The 19,908-nt window shown below is 38.6% G+C and overlaps 2 protein-coding genes across 2 annotated transcripts; both read left to right on the forward strand.

Moving 5' to 3' along the window:
- The first annotated feature begins 43 nt into the window (after positions 1–43).
- wdr82 (WD repeat domain 82) lies at positions 44–4,818 on the forward strand. Its single transcript, XM_030420006.1, has 9 exons — positions 44–441; positions 1,393–1,490; positions 2,258–2,324; positions 2,424–2,523; positions 2,641–2,757; positions 2,878–3,033; positions 3,445–3,514; positions 3,681–3,823; positions 4,594–4,818. The coding sequence occupies exons 1-9, from the start codon at positions 281–283 to the stop codon at positions 4,621–4,623; spliced, it is 942 nt and encodes a 313-aa protein (XP_030275866.1). The 5' UTR covers positions 44–280; the 3' UTR covers positions 4,624–4,818.
- A 2,238-nt stretch (positions 4,819–7,056) lies between these two features.
- On the forward strand, positions 7,057–17,133 carry twf2 (twinfilin actin binding protein 2). The gene is made up of 9 exons (XM_030420005.1): positions 7,057–7,408; positions 11,916–12,094; positions 13,403–13,498; positions 13,614–13,718; positions 14,068–14,082; positions 14,287–14,412; positions 14,499–14,649; positions 15,981–16,102; positions 16,458–17,133. The coding sequence occupies exons 1-9, from the start codon at positions 7,312–7,314 to the stop codon at positions 16,623–16,625; spliced, it is 1,059 nt and encodes a 352-aa protein (XP_030275865.1). The 5' UTR covers positions 7,057–7,311; the 3' UTR covers positions 16,626–17,133.
- The last annotated feature ends 2,775 nt before the right edge of the window (positions 17,134–19,908 follow it).

A 19,908-nucleotide genomic window follows, 5' to 3' on the forward strand; every position in this document is an offset into this window, starting at 1 on the left:
ACCACGTCATGTGATCTCCGACAAATGCGCGTCCAAGACGATGAATAATGCGCGTCATCGCCGTAGTGAAGGCGGTGCTTTTCCCTCCCTCCATACTACCGTGAATCAGAAGTATCACAGGCGGGCTTTCGTCGCTGCTTTTGAACTGTACTTCTTAAAAAATACCTGTTAGCACCATTACAGTTCATACATAAATATATATATATACGAATTAAGGGACATCTGTAAGCCGAATCAAAGTAAAACGAGGGCCTGCTTCCCCTCAGACACAGAGGCCATCATGAAGCTGACGGACAATGTGCTGCGGAGCTTCAGAGTTGCTAAGGTGTTCCGAGAGAACTCAGACAAAATTAATTGTTTCGATTTCAGTTCAAACGGAGAAACTATTATTTCCAGCAGCGACGACGACTCATTAGTCTTATACGACTGCCAAGAGGGAAAGTAAGAGCGTTTTTTGTCTTTTTTACGCTTTTGTTTTTGACGATAGCTTATTGCTATGCTAGCTAGCTAGCTAGCGAGGCCTGCAGCACTGCGATGATACTCTGCTGCGATTGTATGAGATGTGAAATTCATGTATTTGCATGCAGTTGGAAAACACCTGCAAAATTGATCCCGACTGTTTCCTGTGTCCCAGTCCTGGAATGTGTATTATATTGTCAGAACTGAAGTATAATCTCTTAAATTTGCTGTGGAGAGCTGTAACTTTACAAGTAAGCTAGCTAGTATTAGCTGTTTATGAGTTGGTTATAACGTCTATTGGTGGAAAAGAGCTGCCCCCAACTTGTAAATAATAGAAGTACAAATATTTATGAAAATATGTTAATATTTCATAGTGCTCAAATGAGTAGCTCATCCACAGACAATGAATAACCAACTATTTCTGATAATTTGCTCAGTTATTAACCATCTAATTCAATTATATGTCAAAAAATGACAAACATTTGCTGCTTCCAGAGTCTCAACGTGAATATTTTCTCCTTTTTATACTAATATATGAGGTAAATTGAGTATCTTAGAGTGTGGGTGTTGAATGGACACCATAAGGTTTAAGGATGATGAATCAAGGACAAACATGACCAAACAATTAAGCAATGGATAAAAAGCAGCATCCAGTAACTAAACTAATTACTAACGTTAGTTGCAGGCCTTCAGTAATCTATCAGCATTTACCTGTTTCACTGTCTAAAGATTGCTGATCAGCAGCCAAAAATCAATAAAACATTAAAGGAAGTACCTCTGCTTTGAAGTAGTAACCTGGATTTTGTTCTGTATTTTTGCCAAGTAACTATTAAAAAATGGCCCAATTATTTTCAGCACAGATTAATATCTTTTAGTAGTTCGAATGCTCATTGACTCTCTTTTTCTCCCCCTATCTAACCTGATTGATGGCAGACCAAAGAGGACTCTCTACAGTAAAAAGTATGGAGTGGATCTGATTAGGTACACACATGCTGCAAACACTGTGGTCTACAGTTCCAACAAAATCGATGGTATGTTGATGCATGAATACTTGTTGTTGGTTTTTGTTTGTAGTATGAGGAAGTTTCAGTTTGAGCTCCAAGTTAAGATTTTGTTATATCACATATCAAACAATTCATCAAGGAATCAAATATTTTTATGACTAGTGCAGCTTCTTTCCCCGGGCTGTGATTCTCCTCCGTTCATCCTCCACACTCAAAATATTTTATAGTATTATTACTAGTAGTATTATTTACTATCCTTTTTATATATTTTTTCTTTTGTAACTAGCATTAAGTGATCAGAACTAGTATTTTGTTATACAATCTTATGCCATAGAATATTTCAATTACAAATGAAACGTGTGGTTATTAATAAAATAAAAGATTCAACATTTAGGGATATTTGTTCTGCATTTCACTCAGCTAGAGCTATGACTGCATTTAAACAGTTGAATCACTTCACTGGAGTGCAAGAGAAGAAATGACTTTTGCATCTGTTTTAGTGTCAACTGTTGAGACACTCGCCAGTGGTTGATGTTTACAGGATGCTGTACCCCCGCGGACTGCTGCAGAATCACTGCTCACTTTGGTCTGAGGTAGTTGTTTGTACAGTTTGAGGGTCTGTGATTCTGCCCCATACAGGAGCTAACTGTACAAGTGACTGCCTTGCCCAAGGTTCAGTCAAATCATCAGAACTGCCTGTAATCAACTTCATGTTTGGCTGTGAGCTTGTGTCATGCTGTTGCTGGTCAAGCTAGATGTTTGACATGGTGGTAATTTTGTTATTATTTTTAAAGATACAATCCGGTACCTGTCACTTCACGACAACAAATACATCCGCTACTTTCCTGGGCATAACAAAAGGTGAGGATTGAATTCATGCTGGTCTGTCTGCACTTTGATGTTAATGTTGAGTTAAAAGTTCATGTGATTTCCATTTGTCCTTTTTTGTTTTTTGATCAGAGTGACATCTCTTTCCATGTCTCCCGTGGACGACACATTTATTTCTGGCTCATTAGATAAAACTATCAGACTGTGGGATTTGCGGTCACCTAACTGCCAGGTGAGTGCCCTTGTCATTTATGATTTAGTAAGCATCCATTGGCGTTGCACTTGTATGTCAATTGCAGAAGTGGGATTGAACCGATAGTGACCATCTCTTGTCATCTGTAAACTTTAGGGTCTGATGCACCTTCAGGGGAAGCCAGTGTGCTCCTTTGATCCAGAGGGCCTCATTTTTGCTGCTGGAATAAATTCAGAGATGGTTAAACTTTATGATCTGCGGTCGTTTGATAAGGTAAGAAGTGTTTGTGTGTAAGAAAGCGACCGTTTATGGTGGGGGTTTTTGTCTCCCATGAAAGTAAAAGGGTTAAAAGTTAATTGAAGCAAAATAATTTATGATCGCTTTTGCCGCCAGGGTCCATTTGCAACCTTCAAGCTTCAATATGACCGAACGTGTGAGTGGACGGGACTCAAGTTCAGCAACGACGGGAAACTTATTCTTCTTTCTACGAATGGTGGAGCCCTTCGCATCCTGGATGCCTTTAAGGGTGCTGTACTGCATAACTTTGGGGTAAGAGATAACTCATCATGCACGCACAGAAATAAGAAAGGTTCGGGAAACATTTATAGTGAAATCATGTCCACTCAGTGACTAAATTCGAGAGAAAACATCCTGAAAAAATTTGACCTTCCACATCTCTCCCAGTTGCCTTTACAAGCCTGTGAATAATTACATTATGTATGTTGTTGTGTGCCATCTCAGTGCCTCTCTTCCTCACTATCAGAGAGCAATAATAGCTAGAATAGTTGATGAAGACCTAAAAAAAAGTGGGTTTTTTGTTTGGTGAATGAGCAACTTGCATACTTTACCAGCATTTGGCTGTTGCCAATATTGTTATCCTTCCCAACAAACTGTTCAATGTTTTGATCCTAATGTGCACAAAATAGTTCCTCATGGTTGCTGTTGTTTATTTACCTACAGGGCTACAACAACAGTAAAGGTGTAACCCTGGAGGCATCATTTACCCCGGATTCTCAGTTTGTTATGATTGGTAAGTTAAGATGGCTCTTTCTCTCTTGTTGTTGCCCTGGCGTTTAAAATGGATCCATACATTATCGTACTAAAATTGTGAATTTATCACATGTATTTATCACAAGTCCCAATAGTCACAGTCATGTCATCTAATATAAATTTTGTGTTTGTCCATTATATTTCAGGCTCTGAGGATGGAAAGATCCACGTGTGGAACGCAGAAAGCGGTATGAAGGTGGCTTTATTAGATGGGAAGCACACAGGACCAATAACCTGCCTCCAGTTCAACCCCAAGTTCATGACGTTTGCAAGCGCCTGCTCCAACATGGTCAGTAAGAGCAGCAGTGTGGACTAAAAGGCATGATTTAGATGGAAGTCTCGGAAGTTTGGGCAATGTATAATTGTAACCGTTGTGTTTTCGGAGTATGCTTGATTTTGACTGTACTCCTCGAACAATGCTTGCTTTCAAACATAGTCTGTTGTTTCTGTTGTTTTCAAAACCAAAAATGATGTAATATTTTAAAAGACACAATCTGCTCATCACGTGTTTCCCAAATCAAAGTTAAAATGAACAGATGGTAAAATACAGAAAATGATGTCAGTGGGTTTAAAGGAATTCATTCAAAAGAATCAGTTTTACACAACTGTATTTATAGTAACAATCTAGATATGATGGTAAAGGCTCCAACAGCCAGGACGTTTTTAATTTTAGGTACCTTGAAAGTCCATGAAAATTTCTTAAGTTTTACTCCTTATTGAAAAAGTTTACAGAAATAGATTCCTGGTAGTTTAACTTGGTTATTTCATTTGATTTTAGTACCCTTCATATGAAATGTGATGTCACTAAACCAAGCCTGTCATGGACTTGACATTACTAAGAATACGATTATTATTATTACACTGATTTGTTATTCTGTTACTCATAACATCCTTGATACTCACGACTCAATTCTGAAACTGTACACACTTGATAAGACTGTTTGAGTGAGTGCTCATCTTTATGGAACACACACACACACACACACACACACACACACAATTACAATTAAACACAAAACGTTCTAATGTGACTGGATGATTTGCTCTCTCATTTTTCAGGCGTTCTGGCTCCCCACCATCGACGACTGATGACAGCATAGTGAAGGCCTTTGTTGAAGGCTGAAGTGACCAGCAGGGGGCAGCACAGCCAGCGCTGTCAATTTCTACAGGAAGTGCAGCCTATTCAGTTCAAATTGTAAATAAGTAGTCAGCAGAAATAGATTCTTTGTCTATTCTTTTTTTTATATTTCTATTTAAAATTAAACTGTTTCTTTGTAAGATGTTGATTTTGTCGACTTTATTATTGCACTTTGCATATTCCAACACAGTCCAAGCCAATGTTCCATGACACATCTGTCTGATTTAAGCTGATTTTATTATTTTATTTTTATTTATTTTTTTTAACAAATGAATTCATCCAAGCCTACTGAGCTGTATTTTCTTTTTGTCCCAATTCACTTTGCCATTGGTAGGAAAAAGTTGTTTAAATTTCACTTCTGAATCCAAAAGATGAGAACAGGGAACTTTATAGTTCAATCAGATGGCTTTTTATTTTTAAATCTGGTTTATCTTGAGGTTTAGCTATCAGGATTAATCTCTGAATTGTTGTATAAATTAAAGCAGTCGTTATTAGAAACCCCAGATGTCAGTTTTAAATTGCCCCTCTAACATTGTGTAAACACCGTCAGCACTGACAGGTGATTGTTGACATCAAAAACATATTACACAATCTGTTGAGCGTCACAGCTGTCATGCATTTAAAAAGTAAGTTGTGTAATTTTCGCAAAGCAATATGCTCGCATTGATCTTGTCAACTTGCCAAGGAGGGGATGTTTCAACCATGTCTGGTTGATTGTTGGTTGGTTTTTACCGAAAGATTACACAAAAAACACTCAGATTTCCACAAAACGTGGATGGAGGATGGGTCTCAACCCAGAATGCATCCTATTAACTTTTGGTGCAGATTCAGATAAAGATCCAGGAATGTTTTTCTCACTTTATTAGTTACGGTGTAAAGAATTTCTCAGGGATTGATGCATGGATCTTAATGAAAAACATCAGGTATATTAAGGTGGCTGCAAATAAAAATCATGATCTGGCAGATCTAAATATGAATTGGGCTTGATTGAGTTAGACAGGACTGTTTGGCCTCGGTGGAGGCATGTGCTCAACTGAGTTCCGTTCTCATTACAAGTCATATTTTTTTTCCCTGGGGATTAATAAAGTATTCTGATTCTGATATTTAAGAAAATATTTACAGTATTTTCATATTTACATATTTACAACTGTACTATTAATTTTCAGGTTTACGTTAATTTATATATATATAAATATATATATATATAATATATATATATATATATATATATATATATATATATATTATATATATATATATTATATATATATATATATATATATATATATATTTATATATATATATTTATATATATTATATATATATATATATATTTATATATATATATGATACCAGAGTTTCCTTTTTTAAATTGTATATATTTTTACTATTTATTTCACAGTTCAATATTTTGATTTACACAGTTCAGTTATATGTCTTTTATTTTGAATGTTGCTTATTGTGGTTGATTTTGACTTAGAATTATTGTAAAATTAAAAGCAGGAGCTATTAGAAAGCCAAAATGTAAGTGTTACATTTGTGGATCAGATTGTGTAAATGCTGTCAGCACTGACAGGTGATTGACGACATAAAAAACATCTTACACAATCTGTTGAGCGTCACAGCTGTCACATGTGGCTAGACTTGAGTTGTGTAAACTTTCCAAAGCAGTGTGCTCCCTTGATCTTATTATTATTATTTGTTTACTTTTTAAAGGGGCACTATGTAGTTTAGGAGAAGAAATTAAAATGTAGAATTGTAATATTTCCAATATTAATGGGGTAATAACACAAACTCAGAAATATTTATCATTTCCATAGATGAATGAACAAGCTGTTCTCAGAGGAAAATAAGGTCCCCACAACACTGTTTAAAGCTCCACAGGTGGCAGGGTCCACCACATATAAATAAAGTAAAACAGTATTACATTGTGTTGCCCTTTAAGGTCAGTTTGTTTATTCAGTCGTGAAAATGAATACATTTATTTAGTTTGTTGAGGCATAAAAAAATCTTTCTCTTGTTAAAAGTTCTCCAACCAGTTGCACCTTTAAATCAGATGAAACAGTTGCCTTCTTGCTGTTTTTCCCCCCTCAGCCAAAATTCATACACACCAGAATATTTTAATAGTAAAATTCAAATGAGAAGATGAGTGTGTCAGTAGTGAAAAAAACAGAATCTTTCTTGTGACAATACATCTGAGTTCTTGGCTCAGAAGTTGGTTATTAGGTTTACAGGTCACAGCTCCACTGTAGGTCTGGGTCTGAGGTGAGGTGGGGGTTGCACAGACCAGTGCACAGGGCCGGATACTCAGCCAGTGGGAGCTAAATTTGGGAGAGAGGTGATCAGGTTCCCTCACTGTGTGCACATGATACTGTCCTAGTTACTTGAGCGATGTCCCCTCTCATACCGTCACACTCTCAACGAGTCCAGACACACTCCGCGATCCTCTTCAGCATTTAGAATCTGTGAAGTGAAGGAGTATCTTCAACAGGCTTCTTCTTTTTGGACTTAAGTGTCTCTTGACTGGACTGAATATTTGGGCCTGGTGCTGTGGAGCTCGGGTCTTTCCTATTTCTTCCCCCCTGTCTCGCAACCCCTAGCTACAGCGCCTGGCGGGAGGAAGAGACTGCTGACCCGCCATGTTTCTCGCACTGGTTGTGACACCAGAGCTCAGAGAGTTCCTGGCCCGGGCAAAAGGTGGAGCAGTGCGCCTCATCAAGGTGCGCATCCAAGATGGTGAGTGACCCAGGACAGTGTATGGTAGAGCAGGGATGAGTTTAATATCATGGACCGAATGGAAAACCATTCAAAACTATTTAAACTGCATTTATTTTTTTAATGATTTATTTCTTTTAGAAGCCTGAAGAGGTGAACTGTTGACTGTTTTAAAGTGCTTAATGTATGTTTCATTAGTATTGTGTGGTGATTGAGCTGTTTTAAATCTAAACAAATAAACAACTTACACAATCAGTTTGACAGCTGTCCAGAGCTTTATACATGACAAATCGACACTCAACAAGTCATCATGTGGAAACAGAGTGCCTGACGTGATGATGTATCTTTTGTTGCCAGTGTGTTTGGATGGTGACAACTAAGACGGTGTTGCATAAAATAGAACAATGTCTGTGACCACTAACATGGAATAGTCTTTGTGTGGACATTTGTTGTGAATAGTTCAGCCAATGAGCGGTCTGTCCTTTTTGGACTGTTTCATTTAAAGGATTTTTAGAGGTCTGAAGAGGTAAAAGTACCCAGTAAAAAATGCAACAACAAAAACATTTCTTTTGTGTTTGAATTTAATATTTTTCCTGAACCATCCGTTTGATCATTTGGTGACCCCTCAGATATTCTTTGGACTCTTTGAGGGGTCCCGCCTCCCAGGTTGGAGACCTAAAGCCTTGTGTGGCTGACATACTTTCCATACCATCTATGTCGTTTCTTCTATACGAGCTGGAAACTCTTTGTTTTATACACCCGGGGTTTCCAGCCCTCCATTTTTATTCAGTTTATTTGTCAGGGGCAGTACATATTAATAACCATTACAATAGACATGCCAGAATGAGCCAAGAGTCTGGTTTTCATTTGTAGTCCCAGGCTACCTAAAATCAAGAATCATAATCTAGGCATGTTAACTATGATAAAGTGTGTTGTCTTGAGGTCGGGACCCTCACAGCCTGTTATAAGATGAATCTAGGAGGTCAACACTAAACTCCGCAAACTTCTTTTTTATTCTTCGGTTTTGAAACACTTCCATTTAGATTTACGTTCTTAGCCCTTAAATTTTAAATTTCTTTAATGTAGTCCTTGTTTGTGACTCTCATGTATTAACATAACATTTTAATCACCAAGTACCAGTAACCCGGAAATGTTGAGGAACACTTGTCACACAATGTTAAGAAAGTAAAAAAAAAAAAAAGCAGTCCTGGATCCGTCCCGTTATTTGGACAAAAAGTTAATGGGGTCTATTCTGGGCTGAGATTCATCCTCCATCTAATAGTTTTTGTGTAATCCTGCTTGACAAACCAACTAACAAATGGACATGGGTGAAAACACAATATTCTTGGCAGAGGTAATAACTGGGTATAAAATCATGACTAAATCGACTAGATGTGAGTGTAACAAGTGCTGTCAGAATCAGAGTGTAATCACTTGAAAAGGTGTGATTTGAGATGGAATTTGAAAGGTTGAGTAAATCAAATCAAAATTCAGCCAGGGCGCATGTCATTTGTTTTCTGACAATTGTAGTACCGCCCCTCCCCCTAACTCTCACCCTGACCTGTAAGTAGACGGTGACAGGACACCCTCTATTGTCTTCGTTTGGATTAGAAAAAATGTTGAAACTTTAAAAAATCCACAAATCTTGTGAAACATTTTTTGGGGCTTCACTGAAGACTCATTTTCAATTCTCAGATTGTTTGACCTGAGTAAGAATTGGGTCGAGGCATCACATGCAACATATGACTTGACATGAGGGGGTCACAAACAAAAGCAAAAGATGCCCAGCTGCTGATGACTTTGTCTAACCTCTAGGAAAAAACGACTGCGTCAGCGGTCTGAGAGCGGACGTGTCACCTGTCAAACATTGGTCAGTGAGGCAACAGGTCTCGGCACATGATGGAGGTGGACTGATATGTTCATGAGGTGTTTATATCTTGTTTGGGTATATGACCAGCTGTAATCTGATTCGTGACTGATGCATTCTGGGACTTTTGGGGGGCTATCTTTGCAGAATGAGATATTAGGTGTATTGATGTCAACAGAGACGAGCCTGGTGCTACAGAGACAGACTCTCTGTTTGACTTCCTAACTTAAACGCTGTGATCTTCCAGAGCGTCACTCGGCTATTTTGAGCCGCATGTGACTTGACACGGTCAGTCGCCTGCTGCCCGGTGACACTCATGTTCGTCTCAATGTCAAAAGGGTAACAAGATCTTTGGTGGTTTCATCACCATTGGCTTGGTTTACCACTCGGTTTCCTTTCACCATACTGTCTGCTGAGAGCATTCATCTGGTGATTTATTACTTTGTTTTAATCTTGAGTGAAAAAAAAAAAAAAAAGGACAACACAACACAACAGCTTAAGTAAGGAAATTACATGAAGTTTACACTAACATTGGCTTATAAAGAGAAAATGGCAAATGGAAAGTATGTGTGTGTGCAGAGCTGGAATGTGTTGGGCCTCAGAATAGCATCATGCCCCAAGAGACGATCGGGAAATCCCCCTGCACCCCACAAGGACAGCAGACTTCAGTGTGTTTTGTGTATTTCATTAAGCCTGGCTGCTGAAACTTTTAATATTTTTAACTCAGAGGTTTTTCTGGCTTTTTCCCCCACAGAACATGGATTAAACATGGAGAGAAAATACCTCTCCGCTGAGTTTTACGACTGACTTTATTTCAGTGTGTTTGCACGTGAAGCTGTGAGCACTGAGAATCTGCTGATGGTCGACCATGCAGCTGAGTCACCCATACTTATAATATTTGGGTAGAAGTCCTAACGTATCTGATATTAGATGTACTAACAGGAAATGTTCTTAAGTATTAATTGGACTGTTTTGTCGGACTGGATGATTATTGGATCAGATATTCAGCGTTTGTTTTTTATAATCAGAATCATTGTTTGTTTGTTTTTTTTATTGGAAATTAAAATTTAGATAATTGAAACATAATTTTGGCTGACAATTATTTGAATAACAAACCAAAGAAATGCCAAACATTCTCCAGTTGTAGCTTATCAAATATGAAGATTTGCTGCTTCTCTGCTTAATCAGACTTTAACTGGACTGTAGGTTGAGCAGGCATCCTGTCCTGATTTACAATCAGTTGTCCCAAATCCTAAATCTTGTCTTGTTTATCCCAAAGATTAGACTTAATCCTGGTTTTGATTAGTTATAGCCTCGCTGAACATTCATTTTGTGTTGCCCACAGACCATAGCCACAGACAGGCACTGGTGCTGCCTCCATGCGCTACAGTGTAAAAGTCTGTGGCCGACATGAATTATGGGTGTTTTGTTTGTTTTATGGACGGGTGTGATAGGCACGGGACTGCTGAGAGGATTTACCAAAAACAATTTAAACACTGCTACATTCAACAAAGTCACTGATGACTTCATAACGATTTATTTTAGCATTGATTTTTTGACTTTCATGTGTTTTGTCTTGAATATCAGCCACTGACATTTTATAAACACAGCTATAAATGAGTCCTTACTAACCAAAACTAAAAGACATGTGGGTAAATTATAGTTTTTTTCTTTTTATTTTGACAATGTGGACCAGGTTATGAGATTGTGTTTGTGTTTACATGCCGCCACATGAATATAAACAACAGTTGTTTAAATTGTGCTAAGCCTAACCGTAATACTGTGCCTAAAGGTGCAATATGTAAGAATTGGTCACCTGTTGTGGGGCAGCATGTTACCATGATAACCTCCAGCTGCTGCAAACTTTATTCATGGTCTGTATCTACTAGCATTAGCCTGTTAGCTCAGTTAGTCGTGCAGCTAGCAACCCTAAGCTGACTTGAGGTATAAAGTTGGACATAAATGGACATACCGGGCGGGCTGGTTAGGAACTCGTCAACTTCAGAAGATGTCTCTGCAGCACAGTTCAGAGGCGTCCTTGACTCAGCATCAACACTGGTGTTTCTTAACATGCTGTTAATAATGTAATTTTTTCTGTTTTGGTATTAAAATGTGGGCCATAACTCACACATTGCACCTTTAAAATGTAGAGACTTGTCAGAGATCGTGCATTAGGTCGAAGAGAAAAAACTAAAAGTAACCTGAACGTGTCCAAGAGTGATTTAAATAAGACTAAATCAGAGTGACTTGAGAAGAATATTTTGTCCAACAAACAAACCGTCACGACTAACACTGTTAGCATCTAGTTAGCATGCTATCTTATGTAAATCTTTTACAATGAACGGACTAGAGTATATTTCATTTTCACAAATGAATGTGGATTTGTCACCTGAACGGACCATTCCACTGCAGCATGTTATGGTAATATAAAATGTAATTAACACGTATATTAATAAGTTTAACTTTACACCATCTTTAATATCATGCACCTGCCTTCATAATAAAACTGCAACAATCCTCTGATCAAGTAAATCATCACTGCCCCTGACTGCAGACTGTAGTATCATCTGACTGCTCCTGTATGTGTCAATGTGCTCTGCAAAGGGCGCGCTTCATATAGGGGGGGTTAAGGTATGTGACGAGTACTGCTCTGATTTTCAGAGCAGCTGGTGCTGGGGGCCTACAGAGAGCCCGAAAAAAGCTGGGACCAGGATTATGATCACTTCCTGCTTCCTCTCCTGGACGACCAGGAGCCCTGCTACATCCTGTACCGCCTTGACACCCAGAATGCACAGGGCTACGAGTGGATCTTCATATCATGGTCTCCTGACCAGTCCCCAGTATGTCCTACCACATATTCTTGATTGTGCACATAACACTGAAGCAACATAAACACAATGATGTTGACAAGTGAAAGCCTCAAATTTACACAATTTAAAAGTGTATGTGATTGTTTTTTCTTTTTTTTTTAAGGACACAAAAATATTTTGCACACTGATGATCTCTTGTATTGACCAATAATGAGAGTATTGATCCTCTTTAATCAGGACAAAAATCATACAGACAAACAGTATGAGTACCACTTGTATATAACCACAAACTGTACATACATGTGTACTCTAAATTAATAACTCCATATACAAGGATGAATCAAACAGATACAGAACAAAACCATACAAATACAGAGTGCAAAACAATTACCCTGGCTGTTAATCATCATTAATCATTAAGAGAAAAGGTTTAATAGTTAAAGTATTGGAAGGAAAAAAGAAAAAACGCCAATATTGAATAAAAATCTGATCTGCTTGTGAGAACCAGAATAATCCATGTACACTCCATGTGTCTAAATTCTTCATATCAGCGAGGTACCATTTCTTTACTTGTTCCATTGGAAGATTTTCATTTACTTATTGTCAGCAAGAAACATCTTGTTACTTGTTTTTTTTTATGTATTTTTTTAAGAGACAATATTTCCAGTGTACATATAGTCAAAAAGTCACTAATCACAAAAATGATCAAATATTTGTTTTACGTGTAATCTGAGTTTTAAGGTTAAATGCCTACAAGAGCCATAATCTTATAAGAAGAGACCTGACTTAAATTGGAAATGCCTAGGACATAACTGCTGGTGCCACTGTCACACTGCGAGGTTTATAAGGGGCCGATCTATACGCGGATGGTGTCATTTTTCAGTTGCCTATTGCCAGTTCAAGAAGCCTAACTTAGTCCTCAAATGGGTCAGGACTCATGTGCCAACAAGGCTGCATCCTGCATTTCCCATAATGCAACTCAATAGCATCTTTCATGAGACCCTACCTGCCTGGTGACGCAGACTTTCAGTTACTTGTAGCAGGGCCGAGATAACTCAGCGTCACAACCCCAGTGACATCAGGGTAATTACACTTATCTTCACTTCACTTTGACATCAACACATATAAAAACAGTACATGATGAAGGTTCTCAGTCATCCAGATCATGTTAAATCTAAGTGCTGTATCGTAGGCAACTGGACTTGTTTCAGTTTCTTGAAGATGTTTCACCTCTCACCCAAGAGGCTTCCTCAGTTCCACCTAACTGGAGTGGAGTTGGCTGGCGTTTAGACTCTGCGTGGGAGTGTCCTTACAGAGTTGTTTCGTGTCTGTTTTCAGGTGAAACAAAAGATGTTGTACGCTGCCACTCGTGCCACAGTGAAGAAAGAGTTTGGCGGTGGGCATGTGAAGTATGAGATGTTTGGCACAGCTGAGGTCAGCAAAACTTAAATACATTTTAATTCATGATGACGGACTGTCTATTTTGGCATGATGAGGTGTCTTAAAGGTGTTTGTCCTGTACCTCCTCTTGTTTTGCTTCCAACACCAGGAAGACGTATGTTTGCTCGGCTACCAGTGTCATGTGTCATCCTGTTCAGGTCCCGCCCCGCTCACATTAGCTGAGCAGGAGCTCCAGAGGATCAAAATCACCGAGGTGAGAGGTCAACAGTGTTGTCATCGTTACATGTGCCGAGGTCAAGAGCTGTTAACGATTAGTCGTCAACTGTTTTGATAACTGATTAATCATTTTCTAAGTGAAAAATGTCAAACATTTGCTAGTTTCAGCTTCTTAAATGTAAGGATTTGCTGCCTTTCTCTGTCTGTCATGATGGTGAATGAAGAGCTTTAGTCTTTGGACGTTTTTTTCGACTCAGTGATAGATCGTTAAAACAGTCGGCAGATAATTCAATAAGGAAAATGATAATTAGTTACAGCTCTACTTGTGTCTTTAATATGACTGCCTGTATTTGACATGTAACATTTTGTTGTGATTGCTTTTTCAGGGCCGGGTTAAACAGGTATGTTCATAACTGTTTTACTGTATATCTGATATGGATTTGGATTAGAGGTGAAAGGGGAAAGCACAGAAAAAACCTATTTGGTGTAATAAGTGCTATTTTTTGAATAAATGTTAAACAATTAAAACTATCTTCTTCAACCCTTTGTGGATCTTCCTTTTGAGGATTGAAAAAATGTTTGCGTTTGCTTGTTGCCCCCTGCAGGTGAAGACGGAGATCAGCGTGGAGAATAAGCACCAGACACTTCAGGGCCTCGCTTTCCCTCTGCAGGAGACAGCCAAGAGAGCCCTGCAGCAACTTGCCCAAAAACGCATCAACTACATACAGCTGGTGAGCCATCATCAACTTGATTTATAAGATGTCTCCTTTGAGAGAACTGAACATTTTGTATACCGTGGATTATCGTTTTGTTGCAGAGGTTGGATGTAGAGAAGGAGACAATCGAGCTGGTCCACTCCAACCCGACAGAAACAAGAGATTTGCCCCGCAGAGTTCCCAAAGACACTCCCAGATACCACTTTTTCCTTTACAAACACTCCCACGAAGGAGACTACCTGGAATCTGTGGGTATGTCACTGATTGTCTCTGACAGGCATCTTTTTTTATATCTGTGCACACACGAACACTGAGGTGCACATCTGGACTACAGACACAGAGAGGCACTAAGAGAAAACTGTAGTGCCTCTTCTATCATCGCTAGTTAGCAACCCTTTAAACTGAAGCGATCGTTACATGTGACTTTACTTTCCTTCTCTCATTATTTTGTTTGAAGCAGAATTTTCATAGTTTTGTGTTTTATTTTAAATTGTTTTTTTTTTCTTTTTAATTCAGTTTAGTTTCCAGCACGGGTCGCTTGTTCAATCAACGTACATTTCTGGAAACCACACTTAACGTTTCTTATGTTATGATGGACTTATGGTCTGGTTAGGTTTAAGCACAACAACCACGTGGTTGTGGTAAGGAAAAGATCATGTTCTTTCTTAAAATAACTGCTTTGGTCGTCACAAACGCGGCTGGAGATGTCACGACTTCTCACAAAAAATATCCAGTCTGCCAACATGACTGGAAAATGTCTTGAAATATCCAGTGGTGTTGTGTTTACAAGTGTTAAAATACAGTCTCATAGTCAGGTCATAAACATGTAATTTACCATGATATGATACATTTTGTAGAAATATCAGTGTGGTACAGTTGTTTAGTTTTTTATTAGTTTAGCAAGATTTAAGAAGGACCGGAACAGGTATTACAATTCAAACACAACACTTTGCGGAGGCAGTTGACTCAAAGTCTCAAGAAACACAGATGCCTCCTTGTGCTTGTTGTTGTTCACCATGACTAAAACTGGTCATATTATGCTTTTGGGGTTTTTGCCTTTCCTTTATTGTGTTGTGAAGCATTTTTGTGCATGTTAATGGTCTGCAAAGTAAAAAAGCCTAAAGTCCACGCCACAGGGAGTTACCCTTTCCCACACAAAAATCTGCTCCTGCACTGCCTGAAACGCCTGGTTTGGAGTCGAGCCTTTACTTCTGTAACTTATGTATGTCACAATGTAACAGGCGTTCTTTAAATATATATATTTATTATAAAATATATACACTCTAGTCAGTCAGCAGACCTTCAGTTGCTACTGCTGTAGCTGCATTATTTTAGATCACACTACCTGTCCTACTCTGCCTCTGATTGGCTACATCCTACCCGTTAAGTGAACGCACATGTGCAACTCTCACCAAAGACTGAACAGAGGTGAGATATCTCACTCTGTAGCTTAAAAAATAATGTATTTTTTGAAAATTAAAGGATGCAAACCTATTCTACTAGGATCCCCAAATAAAAGTAAGAACCTGAAAATTAGCATAATATGATCTCTTTAAAAAATCTACAATCTTCTTCCTCTACAGTGTTCATATACTCCATGCCAGGATACAGCTGTAGCATTAAGGAGCGGATGTTGTATTCCAGCTGCAAGAGTCGACTACTGGAGGAGGTGGAGAAAGACTACCACCTGGAAATTGCCAAAAAGGTAATGGATGGATAGATGGTTACATAATTACATAACAGGGTAGTTACCACTGAGTACACCTTGGTAAAACATGACCTTCTTGTCTTTCTGTGTCTTTAGACTCACTATAGTTCTGTTTGATGCACAAAAATCAATTAACAAAGGCTAAGGCCAAGAGAACTGTGTTCTTAGTAGTGCGGAGAGACTTTTCAGTATTCAGACCTTCAAGAAACACAGAATTTTTCACAGAAAATGTTGCTAATTGAAAAAATACTGAGTGGAGCGTTGCAGGAATTAAGACTCCCTCAGGGTCTACATAGTTACGTCAAATGGTTTCTAATGGATTGCATACTTATATTTCTATCCTCACTTGCAGTTGGAGATCGATGACGGAGATGAACTGACGGCGGAGTTTCTGTATGAAGAGGTCCATCCCAAGCAGCATGCCCACAAACAGGCCTTCGCGAAGCCCCGCGGCCCAGCAGGAAAAAGGGGACACAAGCGCCTCATTAAGGGGCCAGGAGAGACCAAACAGGACAGCTAGAGGCGGACATGTTTTCAGTTCCAGCCCTCACGATTTCCCCAGACCTTCCAACACGTCGTCAGGCCCAGAGGAACAGCCGCAGTGATAGATTTCCTCTGCTGTTTGTACTGAAACAATTGTGCTTTTTAAAGAAAACATGGTGATGAAATATCTTTAATCCATCTCCCCCAAAGGCAAAACAGATGTCATGGACAAATATAAAAACATGTCTAAGGAAACATAACAAGTATAAGAAAAAAAATCATTTGTGTATTGACGATTTTCCTCTATTTAAAGAAGAGTCCGGAGGCTGAAAACCAGACAGATGGCCTTGTTATTGTAAAGCTAATCTGTCTGGTTGTTCCAGACTTAACAGTATTATAGACTTGTACTGATTTGTTAATGCATCATCAGATGTTTCAGTCCTCACGTCTAGCCTCAAGTACAGGTTTTGTATCAACAATGTTTGTGAGAAATAAACCATATGAAAGGAAATTCTAAATAAAATCTTGTTTATACTGTGGTATTACACTTTGGTACAGGTTTGTGTATTTGCCTCCAGTATGCTTCTATGTTTAATGCATGGAAAAAAGTTCCTGTTACGTGTCTATAAATATTCTACATGGTTGGGATGGATATGAGACAGTTACATATCTGATTATAGAGGTTTTAAATTAGACTTACAGCTTCAGGCATCTCCTGCAGACAGTCAACAACATCCTCTTGTCAAGACATTTGAAGTTTAAGTGTTTGAAAGGCTGCCATGTTGATTTACCTGCATAATAATCGATTCTGCCGGAGTTCTGACCAGTGTAATTCGGTTTGAATGGGCAACTGTGATTGTGTCATCAAACACATTTACATTCTTGATTACAAGCTTGCTTTTCATGAGGTTATCTCAGTTGTGAGACCAGTCTGTTCAGGCTTTGTAAATGAGTTCCCTTCGTAATCCTCTTCTAAAAAGTACACAGTCTACAAAGAATTTGACCAAAAGGTCAAAGTTTGGAGATTAGCACGGATTGCATGCACACACAAAGTCAAAGGGCTCCTTTCCCTTAAATCGGGTCCTCAACTAATTGGTCATTATTAAGGTTCTTGTTTGGCTAAGAAACGTTAAGCTCAATAGTATTGACGTTAAGGTGTTTTTTATGATGCAAGTCGAGCTCTTGCACCCACTTAGACGTGTTGCACGCTAACGAATTTAGCTCAGTAGCTATAATGAGGATTTTAAATCAATTTAGGTGTCAGGGCTTCTGGACACATTAATTATACTGGACAAGCTGTAGCGAGCCATTTTATGTTTTCTTTTCATTGTGTGTTTTTTTTTTTTTATTAATTCATTTACGACATATGGTAATTTAGCTTGTTGTTAATTTGAAAGTTATCTAACCCCATATATTTACTTGCCAATTCTATAACATTAGTGTCTTATGTTAAATTTGGAAAAAATTTGCTCCTCCTCATCCTCCAAGTTCTCCTCACAATTTCATGGAGGTTTTCATGGAGATAAGTGTAAGATTGAGGTTTTAACTTTTGCCTACGTTGGAACAATTTCAGCTGGTCCAACCCTTAAAATGTTAGTAAAGCTGAGTCAGAAATTAAGTTCAAACTAGACTTTTAAGTGAGCTGTTGGTTAGGAGAATACAGTAGCGCTGTTTTGGTGTGAAGCTCCAGAAATGTTTTTCGGACTACAAAATCTCACCTGACTTACAATCAGCCTGAGGGCGAGTAGATAACTCAACTCTAATTTTTGTGTGAAGCTAGCATTAAGTTAGTGTTTGACAGCATTTTCTGTTGCTGGTTTTCCGTCAAGTTGAAGTACTTCATTGTTTAGCTCGTTTAGGTTCGGCTACTACTCATTATTTTGTTTGTTTTTGATTTGTTTGTGTAACACTGTGTGCCCCCAACATCATATAGGTAGAAGGATAGGTGAAGGAACATGATGCACCTTGATGGGCCTGTGTTTTTCTTTTTCCTTTTTTTACCAGAGAAGGAGAGGCATGCAGGATCCCTTTGTTTATACTTGCTTGCTTTTTGAAAATGAACCATAAAAACCAAAGGAACTTTGGTTTTGCCCACGCACATCACAAGCTCACAGTGCAACAGTGGCACTTTCATTTGCATTTTGAACTTTGATTTAGATTTTTTTGACAAATGGCCACTGCAGGTATTTGATCATAAGGTATGGACATTGTACAGTTTTGACCTGATGGGGGCACCAGATGAAACGTCATTAGCATACATTGTTTGGGTACCATGACTTTTTGTGTAATTGTGTGCTGTTAAACTAAACATCTTCCGTAAGGAAAGTGGAAACTTTTTGTGGAATTTATTAAACTTCATCATGCGGGGTGCACAGATGTGTTTACCAAATCTTTACGGCCATCCAATACATTTCTGAGAATTTCCTCGAAACTGCAAATATCAACCGCATGTATACCTGCAACCACAACAACCAGTCATTAGGATTCCTCCTCCAGACCAGGAATGTCTGTACTACCTTTCATGGAAATTCATCAGATAGTTGTTTGGATGTTCCAGTGCTAACCAAGCAGCAATATGGCTAAAAAATGACGATCACATTTTAAACATTGTGCCATTTTAAGCATCGTAAACATTTCTTTAGTAGGGCAGCCTTACTCAGCAGTTCTCTCCGGGCCTGTTCTCTGAGAACAAAGCCCTGCTAGTTTTCTCTCACACAGCGGATGGATTTATGTTGCTGATTCCAGGCAATTAGAGCTTTTCTAAGAATCCTCTGGGATCGCCCATTTTGTCTCCACGTTGGAGGACAACAGTTAATCATTGTGTGCCAAACATCACTCCAGTTATTAATTCCTGGTAAGATCTTGGTACATAGTTTGCTCACACAGGCAACGTTTTTATTAATCAAGGTATCAGCACCCAGATATGTGGCGTGTGTGTGGCGCTCAAGGGCACCATAGTCCCGCAATCCACTGCATGATGGAAAAAAAGGAGTTACTCACAGCTGGAAATGATCAAAATTAAACTTGTGCACAGAGGTGGTGAGACCGCTTCAGGAAGATCTTGGACAACAAAAACAGAAAACGGTAAATATCTCGGCGAGAATTCGACAGGCAGCAGTGTTCGTGTTTGAGAAATGAGGAACAAAAGTAGAAAATAACAATACGTGAGAAACAATAGTAATGTGCAGTTTTCATTTAAAAGAGACTTCAAATGCCTGCTGGTGGCCAATGTCAGGAGAAGATCTACAATAATATACTGTGTGGCGCCTCACTACAGTGTGACATCTCTCTGTTAACACACGATACGTAAACATTCTGCT

This window comes from Sparus aurata, chromosome 6, assembly GCF_900880675.1.
Source record: "Sparus aurata chromosome 6, fSpaAur1.1, whole genome shotgun sequence".
NCBI lineage: Eukaryota > Metazoa > Chordata > Actinopteri > Spariformes > Sparidae > Sparus > Sparus aurata.

Coding starts and splice junctions, on each gene's coding strand:
- wdr82 (XM_030420006.1), top strand. CDS start 281: ATGAAGCTGACGGACAATGTGCTGCGGAGCTTCAGAGTTGCTAAGGTG. Junction 2,325..2,423: donor TTTCCTGGGCATAACAAAAG/GTGAGGATTGAA, acceptor TTTTTTGATCAG/AGTGACATCTCTTTCCATGT. Junction 3,515..3,680: donor TTCTCAGTTTGTTATGATTG/GTAAGTTAAGAT, acceptor ATTATATTTCAG/GCTCTGAGGATGGAAAGATC.
- twf2 (XM_030420005.1), top strand. CDS start 7,312: ATGTTTCTCGCACTGGTTGTGACACCAGAGCTCAGAGAGTTCCTGGCC. Junction 7,409..11,915: donor CAAGGTGCGCATCCAAGATG/GTGAGTGACCCA, acceptor TCTGATTTTCAG/AGCAGCTGGTGCTGGGGGCC. Junction 13,499..13,613: donor AGATGTTTGGCACAGCTGAG/GTCAGCAAAACT, acceptor TTCCAACACCAG/GAAGACGTATGTTTGCTCGG.